The following is a 24417-nucleotide window of genomic DNA, read 5'->3' as shown; positions in this document are numbered from 1 at the left end:
GGAATTACCATAGTGATTTCCTTGCTCTGAAGCGGGAGGCAGAACGTCATCACCTCAGTTTTGCCACTCCAGCTTCAGAGGACTATAACATGCCCTTTACGGAGTGGGAACTCCGTAGCGCCTTGGCACTTTGAAAGGACACGTCTCCTGGGCCGGACCAGATGTTGAAACACCTTAGTGAGGGTAGTCTATTGTACCTCCTTCGTGTGTTCAACCGAATCTGGATAGAGAGTGAGTTTCCATCTCAGTGGCGAGAGGGCATAGTAAATCCTGTCCTCAAGTCTGACAAAAATCCTAAGTATGCAGGAAGTTACAGACCTATTTGTCTTACTATTTGTGTAAGCTATTTGAGAGGATGGTAAATTGCTGACTTGTGTGGTGTGTGGAGAAAGGAGGACTTTCGTCCGAGTATCAGTGTGGTTTTCGAGACGATCGCTCGACCACTGACCACTTGGTATGCCTGGAGAGTTCTATCCAGGATGCATTTCTCCGCAAACAACATTTGGTGGCTGTTTTCTTGACTTAGAAAAGGCCTATGACATCACATGGCGGTATGTATCCTTTCAGTCCTGCATCAATGGAGATTCCGAGGTAACTTACTGGTATTTATTGCAAATTTTTTGTCCCTCCGTCTATTCCGTGTCCGAGTAGGGAGGGCATATTCGCAATACCATGTTCAAGAAAATGGAGTCCCACAGGGATCAGTTCTTAGTGTCACTCTGTTTGCGATTGCCATAAATGGTATTGTCGCTCTTGCTGGTTCAGCAGTAATACTGTCGCTATATGTGGACGATTTTGCTCTGCATTATAGCTCGCATAATATGGCAGTTGCAGAGCAACAATTACAGCAAGCTATTAGAAGAATGGAACAGTGGACTTTAGAACATGGTTTTCGGTTTTCAACCGCAAAGACCTCTGTTGTCCACTTTTGCCGGCAGCAGCGTACTCTTCACTCGCATCCTGAGCTTTATTTAGGAAATGTCACTCTTCCTGTAGTTGACACCAATTTCTTGGGCTCCTTTTCAATAGCAAATTATCGTATGAGCCACATGTGCGGCAGTTAAAAGTGCAATGCACCAAGAAGTTAAATATCTTGAAGTTTCTTAGCAGAACTAATTGGGAGGGGGGCTGACCGCACGATGTTCCTACGATTTTATAGGGCACATATTTTATCCAGGTTAGACTACAGCAATGCAGCATATGGATCAGCAAGGCAAAGTGTCCTTATGAAACTGAATACTATCCACCACAGCAGGGTTCGCCCAATGGGCGAAGTACAGCCAATCAACAACCGCCCCTCCAGCAGGGTGGACCAATAGGCGAGCAGCGCACCATAGCCTGCACTATATAATGAGGTGGAATTACAACACAACTTCATTCCACTGTGAGCTTCGCTGCTATCAAAGGCAGTCAGAACCCTTGATAATGCCGAACGCAGTCTTTGGTGAAACGTCGGGACCATCACAGACTACTGGACTACGGCCTACAAGCCCGGAAAACACTGACATGATTTGTAACGCTGGCCTTGAAAGCCTCAATTGCTATATAGATAGAAATAAATAATAATATAAATAAACAAAGGAAATTTCCCTAGGATATCGTTCAGTGGATATCGTTCAGTTGAGTGCACCTTGTTGGTCCTGCAACATTGGACTGAGGAAGGGAATGCTTACTCAGGAGGTCAGAAGGAAACAGAGAAAACCAAATGCAGTTGGACATAAAATATGACAGAAAAGAACATGATTCAAATAACTGAAAATAAAAAGGTGTCTGAGTATTTTGCTGTCTATTGGCTGTATATCAATTCATGTATCCCTGTTGCGTGCAAGCTACACTTTGCATCAGCAACGTGCTATTCAATGAATTGTTTGTGAAAAGATGTTAAGGCCTCTACACATGACACAATCTGCTGGGCCTGATCTGCAGTAGGCTGGCTGAATCGCTCTGCACTGAAATCATGCGTGATAATGGTTCCTTCTTTTCCTAAGTTACAAAAAATAGGAAAGGCATTGACTTTGCTGGCACTGAAGTCGATATAAAAGAGAAAATAATGGGCTAAAATGTGGTTATTACAGAGAAAAGAATTTAGTCATAGAAATATTATTAAAGAACTAGAACCATTCAATTTTAGAAATGAATATTGACAAATCGACCTGAGTTGCACAACCGTCCTACACACGACCCAGTAGTGAGTTGGGAGATTGTGGTTGGCTCGACTGATCCCAAGAAGCCTACACACCACCCGATCTGCAGGGTTGGTTGGTTATTTATTTATTCGTCTGGTGCAGGTCTTCCTATCTGACGCCCATGGGCGATGTGATAATGAGGTAGGAAGAGGGTAAAAGCTGGTGTTGGTTCATAGCCTACTCCTGTCAAATAACTCAATGGAGTCTGCTCAAGGCTTGACATCCCCATCAGACCGATGAGTCGCCATTCAGTAACTGCAAAAAGAAATGATTCCGGTTCCTTTCAAGGTTATTGTATGATACCAGTGTCAATACGGAACAGCGAATATGAGATTTATAAACTGATGAAGCATAATCAACAGAGTCACTCCATATGAATGCTGCAGAGAGGTTGGGAATTGAATCGAGGCTTTTAGCGTCCAATCTGGTGATTAGAAATTGTATACCATCACCTTTCCTACCCTGCTGGTCAGCATTGTGATAATGAAAACGTTTTCTGCCAGTGGAACTGAATGGGCTATTTACAGTGTTAGATCATTTAAGATTTGACACCTTAACGATTATGGGCACCAGGCGGGCTGATGCATATAAAAGAGTTATCATGTTCTTTGTGTTTGGTATTAAAATGAAGTTGCAAAACTCCTCTGGTTGATGACTTCAATCATAGATTATCTTAAACACGTGATAATCCTAATCTAAAACTAGGGGTCGATGACCTTCGATGTTAGGCCCCTTAAAACAACAAGCATCATCATCATCAGTCTAAAACTACTGTAACTTGTATATCATAATTCACATGAATACACGATGAAAAATGTTATAAAGGTATATGTTCCAATTAGAGATAAGATAACTTAATTTGTTTTATCTGGGTAGTAGGAACAGTTTAAAAAGAAATCAGTTCAAGGGAAAATAAAGACAATAGAGGAAGTCTTTAAGAACGAGCATTATCAGTGAAAACATGATTAAAGACAGACTTTTCATTAGTCACCTTCTTATCAGCATGGTCAAAGTCTGATCTCCGTACCAAGTTGAAGGATGGTTGTAGCTCCGGGTCAAGTAGAGTAAATGGACTCAATGGAAAATCAATGTCATTGGCAGCGATGGTATGAGTAACAGGATGGAATTTCATTCTTAAGAGTGATATGATTGGAATTGCTCAGTTAACAGAATGAATTCAGTACTGGGAAGTCTCAGCAGCATGTTAACACCACTTCAGTTCCTATACTCATTAACCAGCATTGTCACAGGTCCAAATGTCCCAGTGATCATTGATGAGTCTTCAGAGAATTTTATTCCTTTATGAACTAACACACAACTGTTCCATTCAAATACCCTTAAACATTTTGTATCTTCTCCAGGAACAATCCTGTTGTGATCACGTGCCACACAGGTGGACATTCAACATTGAAGAGCATGAGAATGAAACTCATCATAATCATTTTCCAGTTCTAGTTTCCCGGGTGTGGTGTGCAAGCGCTCGTCAGTTCTTCCTGTCAGAATATAGTTTCTGTTCCTCTGTGTCCTCCCACTTGTCATTCCTCTTGCTGACCTCTGATTTCACTTTGTCTATCCATCAATTCCTTAGCCTCCGTATTGGTCTCTTCCCATTCACTTCTCTGTCAAAGTAATTCCTTACTGTTTTTGTGCTGTCCATCCTCATAAATGTCCAAACCATTGTAGCCTGCACAAGGGCTCAGTAACAGGTATTTTGATGCCAGCCTCCTTCCTGTTTGCTTCATTTCTAATCTTGACTTTCCTGGTCTTTTGGTTCATTGTTCTGATGAATTTCATTTCTGTTGATTGCATTTTATTATTTGCCTTGTTATGCAGGGTACATGTTTAGAGTCCATAGGTGAGATTTGGAATGAAGTAGGTATGAAACATGGTCACTTTTGCTTTCTCAGGTATTTTATCACCCCACAATAGATTTCTCACTTGAAAATAAAATTGAGAAGCTTTCTGAGTCCTATTAATTATTTCTTGGTTTACTGTGTTATTTTTTGACATTATACTTCCAGGGTATTTGAAGTTAGCCAGTTCGTAACAGAGTTCCCTCCAGAGAAATGTTTGAATCTGTGCCTTTTCTGTTGATAATCCTTTAAAGAGTTTTTGTTCTACTGATGTTTAGTCCATATTCTTTCAACTTGCCATTTCACAGATTTAGTTTCTCCTATACTTCTGCTTCATTTTCTCCTTGGATCAGAACATCATCTGCTAATATTAGTGTGTTAGGCTCATTGCAATGTTCTTTGATGGATCTGATCCCTGATTATGATGAACAGTAGTGGTGACAAGGCACTTCCCTGCTGGACTCCTCTTTTGGTTTCAAACCAATCTGATTTTCTATTCCCTACTTAGACACAGCTAAATCATTTTTAATAATTTTTGCTTTATCAATCAGGAAGTTTGGCACACCTATACCTTCTAGGCATTCCCAGATAATCTCCCTAGCCACACTATCATAGGCCTTCTCGATGTCTATAAAATCCATCACTGAGTTCTTTCCATATTTCCAGTGCTTCTCTCTTTCAGGAAAATTCTTTTTTTTCTTTTTCTGTTTTTGAATGCTACTTATTGTAAAAAGAAAACATTGGAAGGAAAGTCAAGGTTGACCAAAAATTTAAACTGTATGAAACTTATAGGCTTCAGATAATTTCAAACCTTAAAAGCAGATTGTGTAAAGTTTAGGTACAAAACAGGTACTGTAAAGTACACAACAAAGAAAATAATCTCGTATGCAGCTTGGAATATAGACCATTAGAAAACACAAGTGATAAGTCAGTTTGGGTTGAAATCTTGGCTGGAGGCAGTAGAATATATCTATGGTATCTCCTGCCTATCTTAAGAGGCAACTAAAAGGTGTAACCTTAGGTAATTTCAACTGGTGGAATGTGTCTCTCTGTCTGTCTGTCTGTCTGTCTGTCTCTGTTTGGTGACCACAAGGATCCTACCTGTGTCTGACATTGCTTCAGCTTCCTTGGGCCAGCCTTCTTGCTTTTATCTTTCCTATCTGACCACCCCTGGTCAACACCTTGTTCTTTTGTTACCCTGATGGTATTAAGTTTGAGGCCGTGGAAATCGCCCATTTTAATGCCATTTGTGACCTTTCCGTTTCTTCTGTTGATACCTTCATTCTTCAGAGAATCATACCTCTTCCATTCTTTCTTGGTTTGTGTTAAACGCTGGAAAGCAGATACTTACCTTGGGTTAAAAGCATAAAAGGTGCAATATTGGAACTTTTGTAACTTGATTGTTTTGGCATCAATGTTCAGCACTGTTGCCGTTCTAGTGATGGACACTGTAACAGCAGACCTGCACTGTCCTTTACCATGGATGCTTCATTATGCTGATGTTATCAGGTTGGCCTCTGAGACCCAGGTCAATCTGCAACAGCAAACCTAAGAGTCAAGTGATCGGCTTGTGCAGTATGGCCTGTGCCTCAGTAAAAATAAGACTGAATATATGATGTCGGATCCACAAGCATTTGGAACCATTCATGTAGACGGTAAGAACCTGCTGCGTGTGACAAGATTCAAGTATCTTGGCTCCATGATTGCTGATGATGGCCGATTTATCAAAGAGGTCAGTGCGAGATTAACCGCAGTCTGGATGAAATGGCAAACAACGACCAGCATCACTTGCGACCAGAGGATAAAAAATAATCTTAAATAAAAAAATCTGTCGTACTTTCATCTGACCTGTTGCACCGTATGCTTGTGAATGTTGGCCAACTACAACTGAGACAGAGCATTGACAGGGCATCATGGAGACAAAGATGCTGAGGTGGACAGCTGGCATCATTAGACTGGATTACATCTCCAATCAAACCACTCGGGGAGAAATTTGGCATTGCACCGATTCAAGATAAAATGCGTGAGAGCCATCTAGGACAGGAGCCGATACTATTCCGAAGACGTGTTGCACGTTAGAAGTAGTTGGTATGAGACAAAAGAGACTACCAAAACGGGGTCTGTACACGTCAGAGAGATCTGAACAGCATCAGTCTCCACCTTGACATGGCCCAGGACAGAACTGCAATCTGCTTTACGTTGCACCAACACAGATAGGTCTTATGGCGACAGTGGTGGGACAGGAATGGAAAGGAAGCAGCGGTGGCCTTAATTAAGGTACAACCTCAGCATTTGCCTGGTATGAAAATGGGAAACCACAGAAAACCATCTTCAGGGCTGCCGACAGTGGGGTTCGAATCCACTGTCTCCCGAGTACGAGCTCACAGCTGTGTGCCTCTAACCACACAACCAGCTCTTTTGGTTCAGGGCAGAACTAAACAGAGATAACGAATTCATGTAGCAGACCCCGCCACCAGGAGAGGCAAACACTGAATAAAAAAGAAGGTGCCATGCCATATCACCTGCGAACATAATTTGTGATATGGTCATGCAGTGTTAAGCCAGATGTCCACTTGAGCATTTTTCATTTCCGTTATGGCAAGTAGTCATTCCACTTCTGATGAAGGCCAGCATTCAGCACCATACATGACTGATTGTAGGTATTCAGAAAGGTTGATGTCACATTCAGCCAGTTCCACGATGTGTTAATGTTTAGAGGTTTAATATCCCATTGTTATGCTTTTTGAAACAATAGCCACCACCATCAATGTTCTTCTTGTTGTTTATTATCCCTTTTCACTAAGAAATCTGCCATTAAAAATGTAGTGTTGTGTTTCTGTATCATATGATTTGCATGTGAGCACTTTTTAAATTGCTCTAATTTTTGTTACTTTATTATGTTCAGAGAAGTGGAAGCTTGTGGTCATGTGATGGCTTCATTAGGGACCTGCATGCATCATCTCCATACCTTGCTGACATGGAGCAAGCCAGGAGAGCTCTTCCCAAGCGAATCTCACTCACCTGAGGAATTACTCAAGCAAGCAGAGAGTATTAACATGTACTGCTTTTATGGCCGGTGCCTTGGCTTCCAGGTAGGCAGCTTTATTACTCTGGTGTATTTATACTTGTCCTTACGGCTGAAGTAGGTTATCTACTCTAAATATATTCATCAAAGACAGGAACCTGGAGAAAAGAATAGGACCATATACAAAGGATGAACACAATGACAGATCAGCATGGGTGGAGGGAACAACAGAAGGAAGAAACAAGGACAAAGAACAAGAGCATGGACATCATCTTTATGTGTACAAGACAGTCCCTGCACTTTACACGTTGTCTTCAAGTAAATGAGTTCTCTCCTCAGTAATTCTAATTCTTCAGTTTATCTGTGCTGCAGATAGGGTTTTAGCCTCCCTCATAGTCTGTTTTTACTCTGTTGCAATATTACAAATTACGTCTTCATCAAGTAATCAGTAAAATTACCATTGGTACATTTACTTCACAGAATGCCAGTCTTTAGGAAATCACTGACATTCCTTTTTTCACATGGGGCTGGAATGATACTGAAATTTGCAGGAAAAAGATACACATGGGGCTGGAATGATACCGAAGTTTGCAGGAAAAAGATATTACTTTGTGTTTTTTAGCATAGAAATATTAAGTGACTATCACCACCAAGTGAGATTAAACATGATAGATACCTTTGGAATTTTCAGAAGATTTCTCCTAAGCAAAGTTTGCATTTCAGACTCATGTCATCATCATTTAGATGGCAAGCTAATTCAAAATATTTATTCAGATAGGAGATTGGAAATTGCCTAAATCAACCAGTCACCACAACAATCTGCGAGTAAATGAATGAGTGTGTGTTATGTCCTTGGTGTGATGACTTGCAAGTGCTGGGACTCCAAAGTTGACAAACTCTTGTTGCAATCATATGATGTAAACTTTGTAATGATCCATATCGACAATTTGTTCTATTGCAAGAGACTATCCTCAGTTTTCCGTATTGAAAGTCTGTTAAAGAAGAGCAATATAGATGGAAATCAAAGTTTTATTGCTCTCCTTTAATTTGTTCTATGTTAAATAGGGTAAGAATGACTTACCCATTCTTCATTCCTTGAGTGTCTGCTGGCTGTGGTACAAATGTTTCATTTTAAATAATTTCAATAAAAGCGGATCCGTGTACTCTAAATTCATCGTAAGTTTGGATGGTGGAAAGAATAGAATTTTTGTAAGTATTTCTGAAACACCGCTGTATCCATGAAATGGATATATATCAGGATTATTGTCTTTGTTCTTCAATTTCCAATCACTACTGTTGTTTAGTGTCACTGGCCGCAGTGTCACTGGAAGCGCTTTCAATCTCTCGTCATTACTGCGAAACTGGTTCTGCTACATAATGAATACTGAATACTGATGAAAATAAACTGTTGTTCAACAACCCCAGTGTCACGCAAAAGTACAGACAGCATTGTTTACAAACCGTACCTGCCTCTAGTTCCTTACAGTGTGTATTGTTAGAAATGATGTTTCAAAGGAAATGTAATATACGAAGATAAGTGAGGCACTGGATCATTGTGAGCTGAGCTTGTCATTTGATTCACGGGCCAAAGCACCGCGCACAACCACAGCTCATCATGACGCTAATGGGTTAAAACATTTATGGTACTCGTTTTGATCTTACTTGAGCTCATCCTCAGCCATTACGTAGTCAAAATAATTAAAAATTAATTGGCATAATTAAAAATACTGAAAAGTACAAAACATCAAAAGTGATAACATTAAAAAGAAAATTGAGTCTTTGGTGAAAATATTTTGAAGAGTGACACCATTGTCCATCAGTTGCAATATAATGTACTGTTATACAGAGGAAAATGTTTGTTAATTAATTGCACTGTTTTGTTCAAGTTGTAGGAACCAGTCATAATCTTGATTAACACTTAGACTTGTAATGAGAAATATATTTGACAAACTGGAAAATTGGCTGAGGGGGACATCTATGAAATAGAAATGTCGAAACAGTGACCCAGTAGATATTCGTAGACTGTCAATATGGATCAAATGTGTGTTTCTAGAATAGATGTCTGAAAAAAAAAAAAAACAATAAAGAGAATCAAACTGCTGTTTTATTGAAGAGTAGGAATAGGGAAAATATTTGTATTTTCCGAGACTTACCCCCCTTTCACACAGTTTCAAGGGTGTCTTTCAAAAACCGCAGTGTGTGCCACACTGATTACTATGTCAAAGCAGAGGGAGGGGTGGAGGGGAAGTGGGGGTTGGGAGGCTGCTAGGTATATTGGAACTGTTTTTACTAAATTTACGTTTGTTAAAGACAGGAATAATTGAATTGAACAGGGTGGACCCATTCTTACCCTATATAAAGTCTTGTTGTGATGTATATCGATTATTAGAATGATAAGATTACAACTTTGTTTTAAGTAAATTACCAGTAAAAATTACATTTTGCTAAAAGTAATGATTACAAGTAAAAATGACAAAAAAAGTATTCTTTATAAGTAATTTGATTACTTTTACTCAATATTTTCCCAACTCTGATCCTAGGTAACTTATACTAGGGATGTGCGCAAAAATGATGCTCGGAACCAGGAGGATCAGTACCATCAAGGCCTAATGCTAGGTTTGGTTTACATGGGAGGAACCAGTTCAACGAACATGTCACTCACTATGAAAAGAGGGCACTGTGAAGCAAGAATACAACAACTCTGTCGGAACTGGCTCTCCGTTCAAAGAAACCTGTAAACGGTGTGAAAAGGGAAGTAAAACAAGGAGAAAAGGAAACATAAATATAACGCCTTTGTTTTATTGACTTGCTGTATGCAAAAGAGGTGTTTCAACAACTAGTTCTACAACAGTTTTTATGAAATTATATGCCTAAGTCAGATCATTCACAAGTAAGAAATGAAGTTGGAGAGGAGAGTAGAAAATAAGAGAAGAGCTTGTATGTTTTTGATTTCTGCATGGGAGTGTTAACTGTAAGTTTATTGTGTATATATATATATCCTTCTTTGTATCATTTTCTTGTACATCCAGCAGGTATTAGTCGATTTTGAATTCATGCAATAATGAAAATGAAAACCTACAACCTGTTTTCCAGTAAGTGACCGGATAAGGAATGGAATGAATGAGGCCCCCATCTTGCGGCGAGGATAGGAATTGTGCCGGCTGCCAAGGCCTGTCGCACTCCTCTGAGGCAATGATAAATGACTGACAGATGAATTGAAATGATATTGGAGAGTGTTGCTGGAATGAAAGATGACAGGGAAAACCGGAGTACCCGGAGAAAAACCTGTCCCGCCTCAGCTTTGTCCAGCACAAATCTCACATGGAGTGACCGGGATTTGAACCACAGAATCCAGCAGCGAGAGAGCGACGCACTGCCGCCTGAGCCACAGAGGCTTTTCATGTAATAATGATCATGTTTATTTACATTGTTGCTAAATAAATGTCTTTCAGAACGTAAAACGTTTTGTTGATTTGTCTAATGTTGACACTGTTCCATTATTTTTTCTGTTAATTTAGATAATAAACTGAATACTTGGTACTGATGAAATTTAAGTCCTCAAATGAAAGCTTGACTGAGCATTTTGATTCTATCCTTATTAAATGAATGCAGTTGAATCAATCATTAGCAAATTACAAGGGAAAATTAGGTACACTAAGTAATTGTTTTCTTTCCATAATGATTCACACTATTATTTTGTTTAAAATAAAAGTAATGTGAGCAAGAGTAGTAGAGATTACTATTACAATTTGCACTCCCAGTTGTTCAGCTACATGTGATTCTCCATTGTTCTTACAGATAATGACACATGTAAACATAGAATTGGTACCACAACCATGAATATTTGCTTTTAAGTTATTTGAACCACTTCTACTCAGTTTCATTGCCTGCATATCCGTAACCTGTACTCCTCATTTTGCTTTATGTGAACCCACGGCCGAAGCCGGCCCCTATTCACAGCTTCGTCTTTTGAGGTATTTCCTAATTTAGCTTGCCTGGTAGCCATGATCATTAATTTAAATTTAAGAATTTCATCATATACAGTATATATATATCTCTGTATTGAACTGAGAATAAAATGGTAACAACTTATGGGTCCACCTTTTCAATACGAAACAATGTTGTAATTCAACCATTATAACATTGTTTTGTACTGAAAAGGTAGACTCATAAGTTGTTCCCATTTCAAGATCATTAAGGCAAAAAGTCTGATATCATCGTTAGCTTGTTTGAGTCCCGTTGGTGGAACGAATTTTCACCATCAGAATATTGGCAGGAGAGGTGGTGATATACAATCTCTGATCAGATTGCGTGTCAGAAGCCTGGATTCAATTCCAGACCTCTCCGCAGTGTTCATATAGAGTACGTGATAGTGATTCTTCCGATAGATGAGGACATTAAGCCTTAAGCAGACATTTCAGTGTTATTCAACAGGAGTAGACTATGTGCTGACACTGGGTTTCACCTCCTCTGTACATCATCATCATCATCATCGTTGCACACCTAGGCATGCAGATCACTCAAGGGCGTCAAATCGAATGATTTGCACCAGGCGAGTCGAACATGTCCTTGGACACTTGCAACACTGAAAGCCGTATGTTAAAGAAATACATTTCCTAATTTAGTCATTATCTTTTTGTTGTGTGCTCTTCTGCCATTGTTCCCTCCTGTTTGTATCAGACCACCCAGCTTCTAATCTCGTATACCTTATTTATTTATTTATTCATTCATTCAAATGGTGCCCTTAATGGAACCTAGTGGAGATGGGCTTGCAAAACAGCGGACCCTGCTCCATTGCGTGACAAATGCTAAGAAGAAGATGATGATAATTTGTTTGTTTGTTTGTTTATTTATGCAAAGAATGTACAAAGCAACATAAGGGTAACTTCTTCCATACATTTGCTTCTATCTTACAAAATACCATTGATCAATGTATCTGTGTCTTGATTTCCTTTCATCGGCTATACCACCATCCTAAGTACTTGAGATAATCCACCTGTTCCATTTTTGTATTTCTTAACCAGAATTTTGTCCTCTTTTGTTTCTTCCCAACCAGCATCACTTTAATGTGATCTTCAAAATATTCATTTTCATATCATACCAAACTACAAACAGAAAGTACTGGTATGTCTTAAAATTTCAACCGTCTAGTACCCTGAAATTCAGTTTTCTTTTTTTATTTCGTTAGGGCCATCTATGGACCACGGTGCTTGTGTTTTAGCTGTTTCTTGATGTCATCATTGTTTGCCACAATTGGTGTTCTTGACAGTTGGTTTAGCAGCTGTTTTCTTGTTGGTACCTCGAGCTTTTCTGATGGCCCAGTTTATATTTATTCTTGTACTATGTGATGTCAGGTATTTTCAGTTTTTATTCTTGTAATTTAATCATTTTTCCAGTTTTGTGAATCTATGCAGACTGTTCTCAAGACAATCTCCATTGCCATGGCTTCTTTTAGTGAAATATATTATGGTCATGGTGGAATGCTGTCCAGAGCAACAAATTCTGTTTGGACCGGTGAGTAACATGTATGTTATGATATATCACAGGTATGGATTAGAATAGGACTTTGCTTCCTCAGTTGTACAGCTTTTATAAATAAAAAAAGAAATTGAGCACCATTCAGTGACAACTTCAACGTCAAAGTTATCATTATTGTTATTATTATTTTTAAATTACAAAACATTTTCTTTTTAAAATATTAGGATGACTTTGCGTGCTGTACTATTAAGCTGTTGTACCATTACACATTCCATGAAATTTATCTCTCTAAAAGGCTATTGGTTGCATGTAAATACATTACAAGTTCCACTCAACTTGTGCAAGAACATTTGAGGAGCACTCTGATGGTGAAAACCCAAGAATTATGGCCGAGAGGAGTCATCGCGCTGACCATTCATCGCCTCGTAATCTGCAGCCCTTTAGGCTGAGCAGCTATCGTGTTGTAGGTCAGCGCCCATCAGGGTTGTAGCATCATGATGGTGGGTGGGGGGTGTGTTGTGTTATCTACCTCTGGAAATCCTTTTTTACACCTTTATAACGTGTTTCAGAGCTGCCGGTTATCGTAAGAGATGTCTTCTTTAAACAAAATTAACTGCCAAAGATCACTTGGTTCTATTTGAATAAAAGAAGAAAGTAATTGTATTTGATAGTTCAAGCACTCAGATATGGCAGCACGGCCTAGATAATGCAGTGCTTATTTCTATTTAATTACAACATTGAATGGTTTTAAGAGTTCACATGTAAGCATATCTCAGAAATGTTAAAGTGGCACTTGGTTCCTTTTAGATAAAAGCCATTCGTAAGTGTAATTGAGAAAATTGGGTTCTGGTTAGTGTTATGTCACCACTTTCACTCGATATCATCAGCATTTTAATTTGGCCTCAAATTTCTACTACTACTCGTATTACCTCCCTATCCTCCTCACTATCTTTCAGTGAACTTGTCCCATCTGTCTAGTGACCGTTGTTATAAATTGATAGTGGATTAATGCCAATTAATGCTTTCACAGCCGCAGATGAAGAAATCACAGCAGAAAAGAAGAAACCTTTGGGGTTATAAGGCCATATGTGTGTGCAGTGTTTTGTCCAACTGATGAAACCGGTGGGATGTTGTGAGTGAAAACATGTACACAATAGCTCAAAAGGTTCCTTACCGGGCGAGTTGGCCATGCGCGTAGAGGCGCGCGGCTGTGAGCTTGCATCCGGGAGATAGTAGGTTCGAATCCCACTATCGGCAGCCCTGAAAATGGTTTTCCGTGGTTTCCCATTTTCACACCAGGCAAATGCTGGGGCTGTACCTTAATTAAGGCCACGGCCGCTTCCTTCCAACTCCTAGGCCTTTCCTATCCCATCGTCGCCATAAGACCTATCTGTGTCGGTGCGACGTAAAGCCCCTAGCAAAAAAAAAAAAAAAAAAAAAAAAAAAGGTTCCTTCTTTATATGCTGTAATTTAAGACATAATTATTTCCCAAATCGGCCATTTTGCCCGTGCGCAACTGCGTGTTGTTTTGTTAGTATTCAGTGATCCAGTTTATTTGAAAAGGCATGTCTTCTCAAAGTAGCTGTATGCAGTTCTGTTTAGTGTTGATCGGAAATAAACACCGAAGAAGCGAAATGAATCAATAGGTTAATAGAAAGTGTCTTACGATGTGGATAGTTTTACTTGCGTGGGCTGTGTATTTGTTCCTAAGATGGAGGAGATACACATGTCTCACTGCATATTAAAAAAAGCAGACAGTAATTTTGTGTGATCTTATCCAGTCCATTTGATCAATCAGTCACTACTGATCCGCATTTAGGGCAGTCGCCCAGGGGGCAGATTCCCTATCTGTTGTATTCCTAGCTTTTTTCTTAAATGATTTCAAAGAAATTGGAAATTTATTGAACATATCCCTTAGTAAGTTATTCCAATCTCTAACTCCCCTTCCTATAAATGAATATTTGCCCCAATTTGTCCTCTTGAATTCCAACTTTATCTTCACACTGTGATCTTTCGTACTTTTAATTAAAGACACCACTCAAACATATTCCACCGGGCGAGTTAGCCATGCGGTTAGGGGCACGCAGCTGTGAGCTTTCATCCGGGAGATAGTGGGTTCGAGTCCCACTGTCGGCAGCACTGAAGATGGTTTTCCATGGTTTCCCATTTTCACACCAGGCAAATGCTGGGGCTGTACCTTAATTAAGGGCATGGCCGCTTCCTTCCAATTCCTGGGTCTTTCCTATCCCATCGTTGCCGTAAGACCTATCTGTGTCGGTGTGACGTAAAGCCACTAGCAAAAAAAAAAAAATACAAACTTATTCCTCTACTAATGTCATTCCATGCCATCTCACTACTGATAGCTAGGAACACACCATTTACAAGTAACAACTCCCATTATTGTTCCATATTGAAGATGACGTTAGACATAAAATAAATTATCCTTGAGCTTTTATGCCTAACGTACCACTTAGTCATGCAGCTTGTCTTCTTTTTCTCAGGTCTTCCCAGCCCAACATTCTTGTAATGCTACTGTTTTGTTGGAAATCACCCAGAACAAATTGAGCTGCTTTTCTTTGGATTTTTTCCAGTTCTTGAATCAAATAATCCTGGTGAGGGTCCCAAACTCTGGAACCATACTCTATTTTGGGTCTTACCAGAGACTTGTATGCCCTTTCCTTTATATCCTTACTACAACTCCTAAACACCCTCATAACCATGTGCAGATATCTGTACCATTTATTTACAATTCCATTTATGTGATTACCCCAATGAAGATCTTTCCTTATATTAACACCTTGGTACTTACAGTGATCCCCATAAGGAACTTTCACCCCATCAACGCAGGAATTAAAACTGAGAGGACTTTTGCTATTTGTGAAACTCACAACCTGACTTTTAACCCCATTTATCACCATACCATTGCTTACTGTCCATCTCACAACATTATCAAGGTCATTTTGCAGTTGCTCACAATCTTGTAACCTATTTATTACTCTATACAGAATAACATAATCTGCAAAAACCCTTATCTCTGATTCCACTTCTTTACTCATATTATTTATATATATAAGAAAACACAAAGGTTCAATAGTACTGTCTTGAGGAATTCCCCTCTTAATTGTTAGAGGGTCAGATAAAGCTTTGCCTACTCTAATTCTCTGAGATCTGTTTTCTAGACATGTAGCAATCCATTCAGTCACTCTTTTGCCTAGTCCACTTGCATTCATTTTTACCAGTAGTCTCCCATGATCCACCCTATCAAATGCCTTAGACAGGTTAATCACAATACAGTCCATTTGACCTCCTGAATCCAATGTATGTGCTATATCTTGCTGGAATCCTACAAGTTGAGCTTCAATGGAATAATCTTTCCTATCTATTGAACCAGTTATTAATTTTGCAAACATGCCTAATATAATCAGAAAGAATGCTTTCCGAAAGCTTACATGCAGTGCATGTCAAACGGACTGGCCTGTAATTTTCAGCTATATGGCTATTCCCTTTCCTGTATACACAGTGGCTACTATAGCAACTCTCTATTCATTTGGTATAGCTCCTTCATGCAAACAATAATCAGATAAGTACTTCAGATATGGTCCTTTATCCTAAGCCATTGTCTTTAGTATATCCCCAGAAATCTTATCAATTCCAGCCGCTTTTCTAGTTTTCGACTTTTGTATCGTATTGTAAATATCATAGGTAAATTTTAATACTTCTTTAGCATTAGTCACCTCCTCTATCTGGACATTATCCTTGTAACCAACAGTCTTTACATACTGCTGACTGAATACTTCTGCCTTTTGAAGATTCTCACATACACACTCCCCTTGTTCATTAATGATTCCTGGAATGTCCTCCTTGGAAAATTTTTCTGCCGTGAAGTACCTATACATACCATCATGTTGCTTGCCATTATGTTATCCTTAGCTGACTTCTTTGCTAGATTCAATTTCCTATGAAGTTCTTTCAATTCCTCCCTACTTCCACATATTTCTTTCCAGTCTGCACCTCCTCCTTAGTCTCTTTATTTCTCTGTTGTAATAAAGTGGGTCTTCACCATTCCTTAGCACCTTTAAAGGTACAAACCGTTTTCACATAGCTCATTAATTGCTTTAAACCCATCCCAGAGTCTGTTCACATTTTTATTTATAGTTTTCCACTGATCATTGTTACTTTTTTTAAACTCCCTCATGCCTGCTGTATCAGCCATATGATACTGCCTGATAGTCTTGCTTTTAAGACCTTCCTTTCTATGGAAGAACAACAGAATATCCACCGGAATAAAACTTTTGCATCTTTGGGAACAATGTATGGATCAGACATGTGGAAAGTAACTAAAGCAAATACCTCATAACTTTGTCAACAATTTTTGAACAATTTTGAACATCTGCTGACCGGAAGTGATTTCCATGAACTCTGGACAAGGGCAGAAGAAGTAGAGATGTCCATACAAATCAAGCAGCAGAAACATGTCATTCTGTTTTAATTAAGTTCTTTCTTTTTCGGGTATTTTCTAAATTTTATTTATCGTAAATTAGTTTCGACAGACTGAGGAACCTAACAGTTATAGAAAAATGTAATCGTGCACATCCTAGTGATTGTCCCTTCAACAGTGGGTACAACAGCTTGATTGTAATAAAAATAAACATTTTGCATGGTGTATCAGCTTTATTTAAACACAATTAGAATGTCAGAATTGGTAAACAAGCCACCTAGATGGCACTAATTCAGAAGATCTGCAACTCGGAAGCTGAGACCATACAATTAGTCTTCTTCTTATCCATTCATTTCTCTGATCTATCCTCTGCTGGATTGGAATGTTTATGGCATCTGTCCATCTTCTTCCATCCAATTTTTTGTTATTATTATTATTATTATTCATTCATTCAACTTCGCTAATCGGCCAACTAGGGACCACGATAAGCCTCACTTTACATTCTGGCATTTGTTCGTCTTTCGCTTGATCCACATCGTCTTCATTAGCTCACTGTGTTTAGCACGACGTTCTTCTGTCCATTTAGCACCAGTTGCCCGTTTTTCGTCCCGGAAAGTCCCAAAAGTCTTGATGGCTGCTCTGAAAAGATTTCGGTCTTGTGCATCTTCTGCTTGTAGGCCCAGTTCTTTAAGATCTTTCTTGACATTAACGTACCATGGCATTGCCGTTTTTGGTTTTGCGTCAAATATACTGAAGATACGTTTCGTCCATCGAGAGTCGATCATCCGTCGTATATGACCGTAGAAGCGAACTCTGCCTTTACGCATTGTGTCAGTGATCTTCTCTATCTTAGAGTATATTTCTTGCCTGGATTTTCTAATGTAGATGCCATTTTTGTAGTTTGGACCAAGTATGGTGTGTAAGATCTTTCTTTCTTTCCTCTCTAAATCCGCAAGCAAACATTTCTCGGACAGGATAAGGCATTCAGATGCATACAGTGATACTGGTTTGATGACAGTGTTGTAGTGACGAATTTTTGTGTTCAGGGAAAAGCACTTTTTGTTGTAAATGTTGCGGGTGGTTTGGAAAGTGACTTCCATTTTCTTGATTCTTGCTGCTATGGCCTCTTTGTCAAGTCCATTTTGCTGAAGCCATTCCCCAAGGTATTTAAATTTACTAACACGGTTTATCATTCCATATTTGGTGTTTAGTTGTGCCTTTGATATTTGACATTACTTCTGTCTTTTGAAAGGAAATTTGTAAACCTGTTTGTTCTGCTACTTCCTTCAACACATTGATCTGTTCTGTTGCACTTTCGAAATTTTCTGCCATAAGGGCTATATCATCAGCGAACGCTAAGCAATCTATTTCCACTCCATTTTTCTTTGTCCCAATCCTTACGGGTTTGTAAAGGTTTCTTTCTTTTAACGTCTTTCGCCACTCCTGTATTACCTTCTCAAGTACGCAGTTGAACAAAAGAGGTGACAGCCCATCTCTCTGTCGAACGCCTGTCTTGATCTCAAAGGGTTCAGAGAGACATCCTTGGAATTTTACTTTGGATTTGGTATTAGTTAGTGTTGCCCTTATTATCGCCAGCAGTTTCTCATCGACTCCCATTTCTGCAAGGATATTAAGCAACACATCACGGTCGATGGAGTCGTATGCTTTCCTGAAGTCTACAAATGTAGATACATAGGTTCGACCTCTCAGCATATGGTATCTTATTATGGTTTTTAGGTTAAGTATTTGTTCTGCACTTGATCGGCCTTTCCGAAAACCTGCTTGGTATTCCCCGAGTTTGTGCTCAATTTGCTGTTCTAGTCTTTCAAGGATGGATAGTGACAGGATTTTGTAGGCTACTGGCAGAAGAGAAATTCCACGGTAATTGTTCACATCTCTTATATTTCCTTTCTTGTGTAAAGGATGGATCAAGGCTAGCTTCCAGTCCTCTGGTAGTTGTTCTTTTTCTCATATATCTACAATGGTTTGGTGTAGGATGTCAATTGCTTCTTCCGGGGCATGTTTCCACAGTTCTGCAATCATGGAGTCTTCACCAGGAGCCTTGTTATTTTTCAGTCTCTTTATGTGGCTTTTGATTTCATCGCGATTTGGTGGAGAAGATGGCAGGTTTTGGCTCACTGGTTTGTTTGTTTTGATGGGGTTGGCTGGTTTTTCACAGTTTAGAAGGTCGTTAAAATACTTAGCTAAGATTTTGCAGTTTTCTTCATTTGATGTTGCAAGAGTTCTATCTTTCCTTAGAAAGCAAAGGGAAGGTGCCTTGTATCCTTGTACCTTCTTATTAAAATTTCTGAAGTATTCACGGGTCTCACCTCTATGAAAGTCTTGCTCAATCTCGTCCAGTAGTTCCTTTTCATACTTGCGTTTCTCACTGCGTATTATTTTTGCTGTTTGTGCTTGTTGTGTTTTGTACATCTTCCAATCTTCTTCTTTTTTCGAGGTGTAATACTTTTTCCAGGCATTCAGACGATCCCCTAAGGTCTTCTCGCAGTTATCGTTCCACCACGTGTGCTTCTTCCTCTTCTTGATTTCCGCCACTCCTTTTGCAGCTTGTATCATCTGCTTTCTTGTGCTGTTGAAGTCTTTTTCCACTGGTTGGGCAAGTTCTTTGAATTCATTCTCTCTTTCTCTGAGCTTTTTTGTGTCAAAGCGAATTATGGTAGGTTCGTTCTTATTTTTGTTGAGAGGGATTGGCCGAAACTTGATTACTGATACATAGTGGTCTGAGTCTATGTTTTTATTATTATTATTATTATTATTATTATTATTATTATTATTATTATTATTATTATTATTATTATTATTATTATTATTATTTCTAGGCAATGAGCCAAACTGATTTTTAGCTGTACATTGCTGTGTATATAGCACATTTGCAGCTCTTCTAACAGTATTAAATTACATAACTGTTCTATATTTAATCCATTTGAATGTTCTGAATAATGCTAATATTTTATGGTTATAGGGGGTAAATACTTCATGGATCCTGAACTGCGAGCTCGAAGAATTGTTAACATCTCACAACATGCTTCCGTCGATTTCTGCAAATCATTTTGGTTGCTAGCAGAATCAGGTATGTTTATATTTGAATGTAACTGCATTTGCGTAGGTTACAGATAGCTGTACCAAATGTCACCTGGTCTTATGTTATGGAAATGGAGCAAGTAAGGTTGATGACAGAATGTTGAGAGTTCTAAAGTTTGTTGAAACAGACGAGTACATGTCTTTGAGTTCATGAATCACCGAACTCGATAGCTGCAGTCGCTTAAGTGCGTCCAGTATTCAGGAGATAGTAGGTTCGAACCCCACTGTCGGCAGCCCTGGAAATGGTTTTCCGTGGTTTCCCATTTACACACGAGGCAAATGCTGGGGCTGTACCCTAATTAAGGCCACGGCCGCTTCCTTCCCACTCCTAGCCCTTCCCTGTCCCATCGTCACCATAAGACCTATCTGTGTCGGTGCGACATAAAGCAACTAGGAAAAAAAAAAGGAGTTCATGAATCATTCTATATGTATTCAATATTAACAGTTGTATTTTCAACACATTTTTGTTGAAACAGCACAGTAGTTTATCAGAGTAAAATTTGTGAACACTTTTTTGTTCAAACAGCACAGTAGTTTATCGGAGTAAACATTTTGAACAGTATTTTATTTTCTCCCGCAGATATCTTATGAAGTTAATATAAAGTCGTTCAAAGATATATTCATAAAGATAAGTAGTTGAATCTGCCAGTCAGTACTTTGTAATACAGTTGAAACCATTTATTGCAACATCGCTGTTAACATGTTGAATGTAACACCGAAATCTAATGGTCCCATCTAAATCCTATATAAACAAAGTATTTATAAAAATTTCTTAGTACGACATCGCTTATTATTGACACCGAGGTGTCATTATTTATTCTACTTCTCCTCCCAACGTTTTAGATGTGGCCGAAATGACATTGAAATTTGTGTCATACAAACTCTAATTTCCCTTGAATTATATTCCATTCTGTTCCTTACTACTTCAAGTTTTATTTAGTTCACAACTTCTCTGTGGATAGCGCTCGTACTCTTCGACCGAACTTATGGAAAGAAAAGAACGTTGTATGTGCTGACCTCTACTCGGAGTGCTCGTACCACGATGCTTCGCCCCCTAACCAATTAGAGCTCCCTAGTGCCGGAGGCTATTCGTTGCTCAGTGAGAACAGCCATTAAGCGATTGTTAGTTGAAGAAGATGCATCGTGACTGTACTTGGTGTCTCTTGCAAGAGCACTTTCCAGCCTGTGAGATGGATAACGGATAAATAATATACGTGAGAGGGCTCTCCTTCTAGTCCTCAGGATTTGTTTGTGTCTATTTCAACATGGGAACGTCCACAGACTGTATGGATTATTTATTTATGTCAATTTAATTTGCATTCATATGTGAGTACAAAATGGCGCTGCGGCATCCCCTCAGGCTTATGGTCTACCTTCGTATCCGTGAGCCAAAAAAAAAAAACCTATTTGGCAAGGTGTGGTGTGCCTAAATCCTTATTGCGTTTATATGGTAATTCTCGGCTAAATTTCAATGATCTGTTTTTGAAAAAAAAAAAAAACAACCTTTCGGGTTAGTTGTTATTGAGGTGCACATGGTTTCATCACGTGCTGTAAGTGTTTTTAAAACCTTGTGATATTGTTCTGGGGTGAAAGTAAATTATGATCTAAATTGTTTAAAAAAAGGAATATGATAGAGTACTATTTTCTTACGCTGGTTTTCTGTTCACCCCAACTAGGTTGAGTTTCGAACCACTTAGTTCTAACCAAGGAGTTGGTAGTTTTATTTAATTTTTCCGGGTCTTACTTAAATATTTTTTTCTTGATGTTTTCTTGGTCCTTTCAGCCAAATTATGCTTTTCTTCTTCCTTGTTCGAGCTACTGTTTCCGTGGTTACCTTTGGTTTTGCGTTGTTCATGGCGTTTGTGCGTTACTGTGACAACGGGTGATTATTGAGGTTGTTGATTATAAATAATCTGAAGGTGGATGATGTTTTTTTCCTGCTTTCCGCAGGGCTTGCTATCTTGTGTGACGTTTCTATTTTATTGAAAGATTTCCCCTTGCCATTATTTCATTTGAAGCTTGCACTTGAGTTTTCCAAATTTATTTTCTATTTTAATTGCTTCCTGTGTGAAGTGTTGTCGTGATAATTCTATCTGGACTCCCGGTCATCCCTGCCCTTGGATAGAACTTGGTTAAAGTTGTTATTTTAATTTCAAAAGGAATTATTGTAAACAAATATTATTTTAATTATCCTATTGCTCCCATGCCATTAATTTAAGTTATGATTAGTTCATTTTCCTTGTGCGGTGGTCGACCACGAATAATCATGTTAACTTTTCTTTGGGCGTGATAACTTAATTTTAACTGTTTCATTTTCAGTTTTCCTACGTGGACGTTTTCTGGTTACCATTTTCAACCATTTTATTTATTTAATAAATCTTATTTATTTCCTTGCATGAAAAGATTGGTGTTCTTCTTCTAAGTAGTTAGAAATTTGATACCAGGTACCGGCATTTCTTTCCACAGGTTTTTATGAGACACTCTTCCATCTGTTAAGGTAAGTCTTTTCCGGTTTGTTTTGGTGATGTTTGAGGGTGTCTGTTTACGCTTCCTGTTTATTAATCTCCTCATGAACTAGCTCTTTGTGTACCTGCTAGTTTGTTTTGACCTTTTTTACTGCCGTTAACGTAGTGGTACTGGGTTTGTCTGTTATGGGACAGTAAAATTATGACGTATTGTATAAAACAGCGTATTTTTTTATCACATTTTGAAAGAAATGTATTGGCTATTATGTCTTATTTTGATTTTTGTTTGTTATGCATTGGGGGATTGCTGACAGCAATGTAAAGCTTATTTTCAAACTCTTGTCATCAGTAGGATTGTAGATTTCAAATCGATCTGTCTGTTAACTCTTTGCCATCTCTAACACTCCAGAGTGCTTGAATATTATCACCCGCCTGGCGTGCTGAACGCTCTAAAGCGCTCGTCACATTCACGTTCATTAGAAGTGTGTTGAGAGAAATATTGAAGGTTCTTGTGAAACCATACTGTATTCCCTTGACTCAGCAAGCTGTCAGGACCTTGTTGACAGCATTTCCTGTGTATATTTCCCAAGCAGACCTACTTTATAAATGTCGTCTTTAGTTAGAGATTATTCTTGTTCAAGTTCAAACCATGTCATGTAATCACGGAGTTGTGTCGAAAGGTTCTTATGCTGTCAACAAATTCACATTCTGTGAATAATGGTACAGTGAAACAAAAAACCGGCAATGGCAATGAAGAAATAGAAATTGCATATCCTTGTGCTGTCATAAATTACACAAAACATATGGGTGGCGTGAACATCAGTGATCAGAAAAGAGAATACTACGGAGTTGGGCGATCATCTAAAAAATGTTAGAAATTTTTTCATTTTGTGACCAATGTGTGCATTGTGAACAGTTTCATTCTTTATTATATGAGTGACCGATCAGCTTTCACAGCTCAAGGAAACAGACAGCTGAACTTTCGGCGCAACTTTGTGCAACCATCAGGAGCGAGTGGAATGTGGATATTAAAAATTAGGATGAGCACACATTTATATGCACTAATCATTTAGGAACAAAATGCAAAATATATTAAATTTATATCTTTATCTGTTTGACTGAAAGGCATAATGGTCTACAATAATTATGATGTATGTATGTATTAGAATAATAAGAGCAGTATGATAAGTTTTAGATGTCGTTTTGACTAACCACAAATTAATCCAGAATGGCTCTGCTACAGCCATTAAATAAAAGTAGTATTACCCTGTGATTAAAAAATATAGGTTTGTGTAGATAGACTGATGAACCTCACAGTTGTAGGCAAAGAGCATAGGAACATCTATAAATGTGATTGAATACTCTTTGCTATGGATTTTGACTTGTGTTATTGGTGGTGGGAGGCTATGCTCCCAATTTAAATTTTGCTGCCAGACCCCACTCAAAAAGAGCATTAACTCAGATTTCCAAAAATCATCTTGGATTTTTTTTCCTGTCGGATAAAAGATGTGTCCGGAAAAAGGAGGATATATAATCACCCTAGCTTCTGGGTGTGGTCACACAGTTAGTTCATACAACTACTTCCCCGTACCAAATGTCTGTTTGTTAGTTAAGTAAGTAAACTTGTGTCCTCACCCCAAGGTGGTGCAATTCTTTTTTCAGGTATCTAGCATTTTAACCACATACCAGCACTCCTGCCATTCTTAAATTTCTGGCAATAGCGGGAATTGAATTCGGGCCTCCGAGAACGGCAGCTGACAGTGCTAGGCATTATGCTATGGAGGCGGACGTCTGTTAGGTTATCAGCCTGGTGGCTGGTAGGGTCTTCAAAGAAATAAAAATGGTGCTACGGCCTTAGTGGGCCTTGGCC

The 24417-nt window shown here is 38.8% G+C and overlaps 1 protein-coding gene across 2 annotated transcripts in view; it reads left to right on the top strand.

Annotated features, from left to right (window-relative positions):
* Positions 1-24417, top strand: part of Hsl (hormone-sensitive lipase) — an 84981-nt gene that overhangs the window by 6506 nt on the left and 54058 nt on the right. For both annotated transcript variants that reach the window (XM_067155941.2, XM_067155940.2), the window contains exons 2-4: positions 6945-7131; positions 12461-12578; positions 19964-20071. In XM_067155941.2, coding sequence (XP_067012042.2) covers positions 6945-7131; positions 12461-12578; positions 19964-20071 — 413 coding nt within the window. The remainder of the gene's footprint in view (positions 1-6944; positions 7132-12460; positions 12579-19963; positions 20072-24417) is intronic.

Source organism: Anabrus simplex, chromosome 11 (genome assembly GCF_040414725.1).
Source record: "Anabrus simplex isolate iqAnaSimp1 chromosome 11, ASM4041472v1, whole genome shotgun sequence".
NCBI classification, from domain to species: domain Eukaryota; kingdom Metazoa; phylum Arthropoda; class Insecta; order Orthoptera; family Tettigoniidae; genus Anabrus; species Anabrus simplex.
This window is presented reverse-complemented; position numbering and strand designations above follow the sequence as displayed.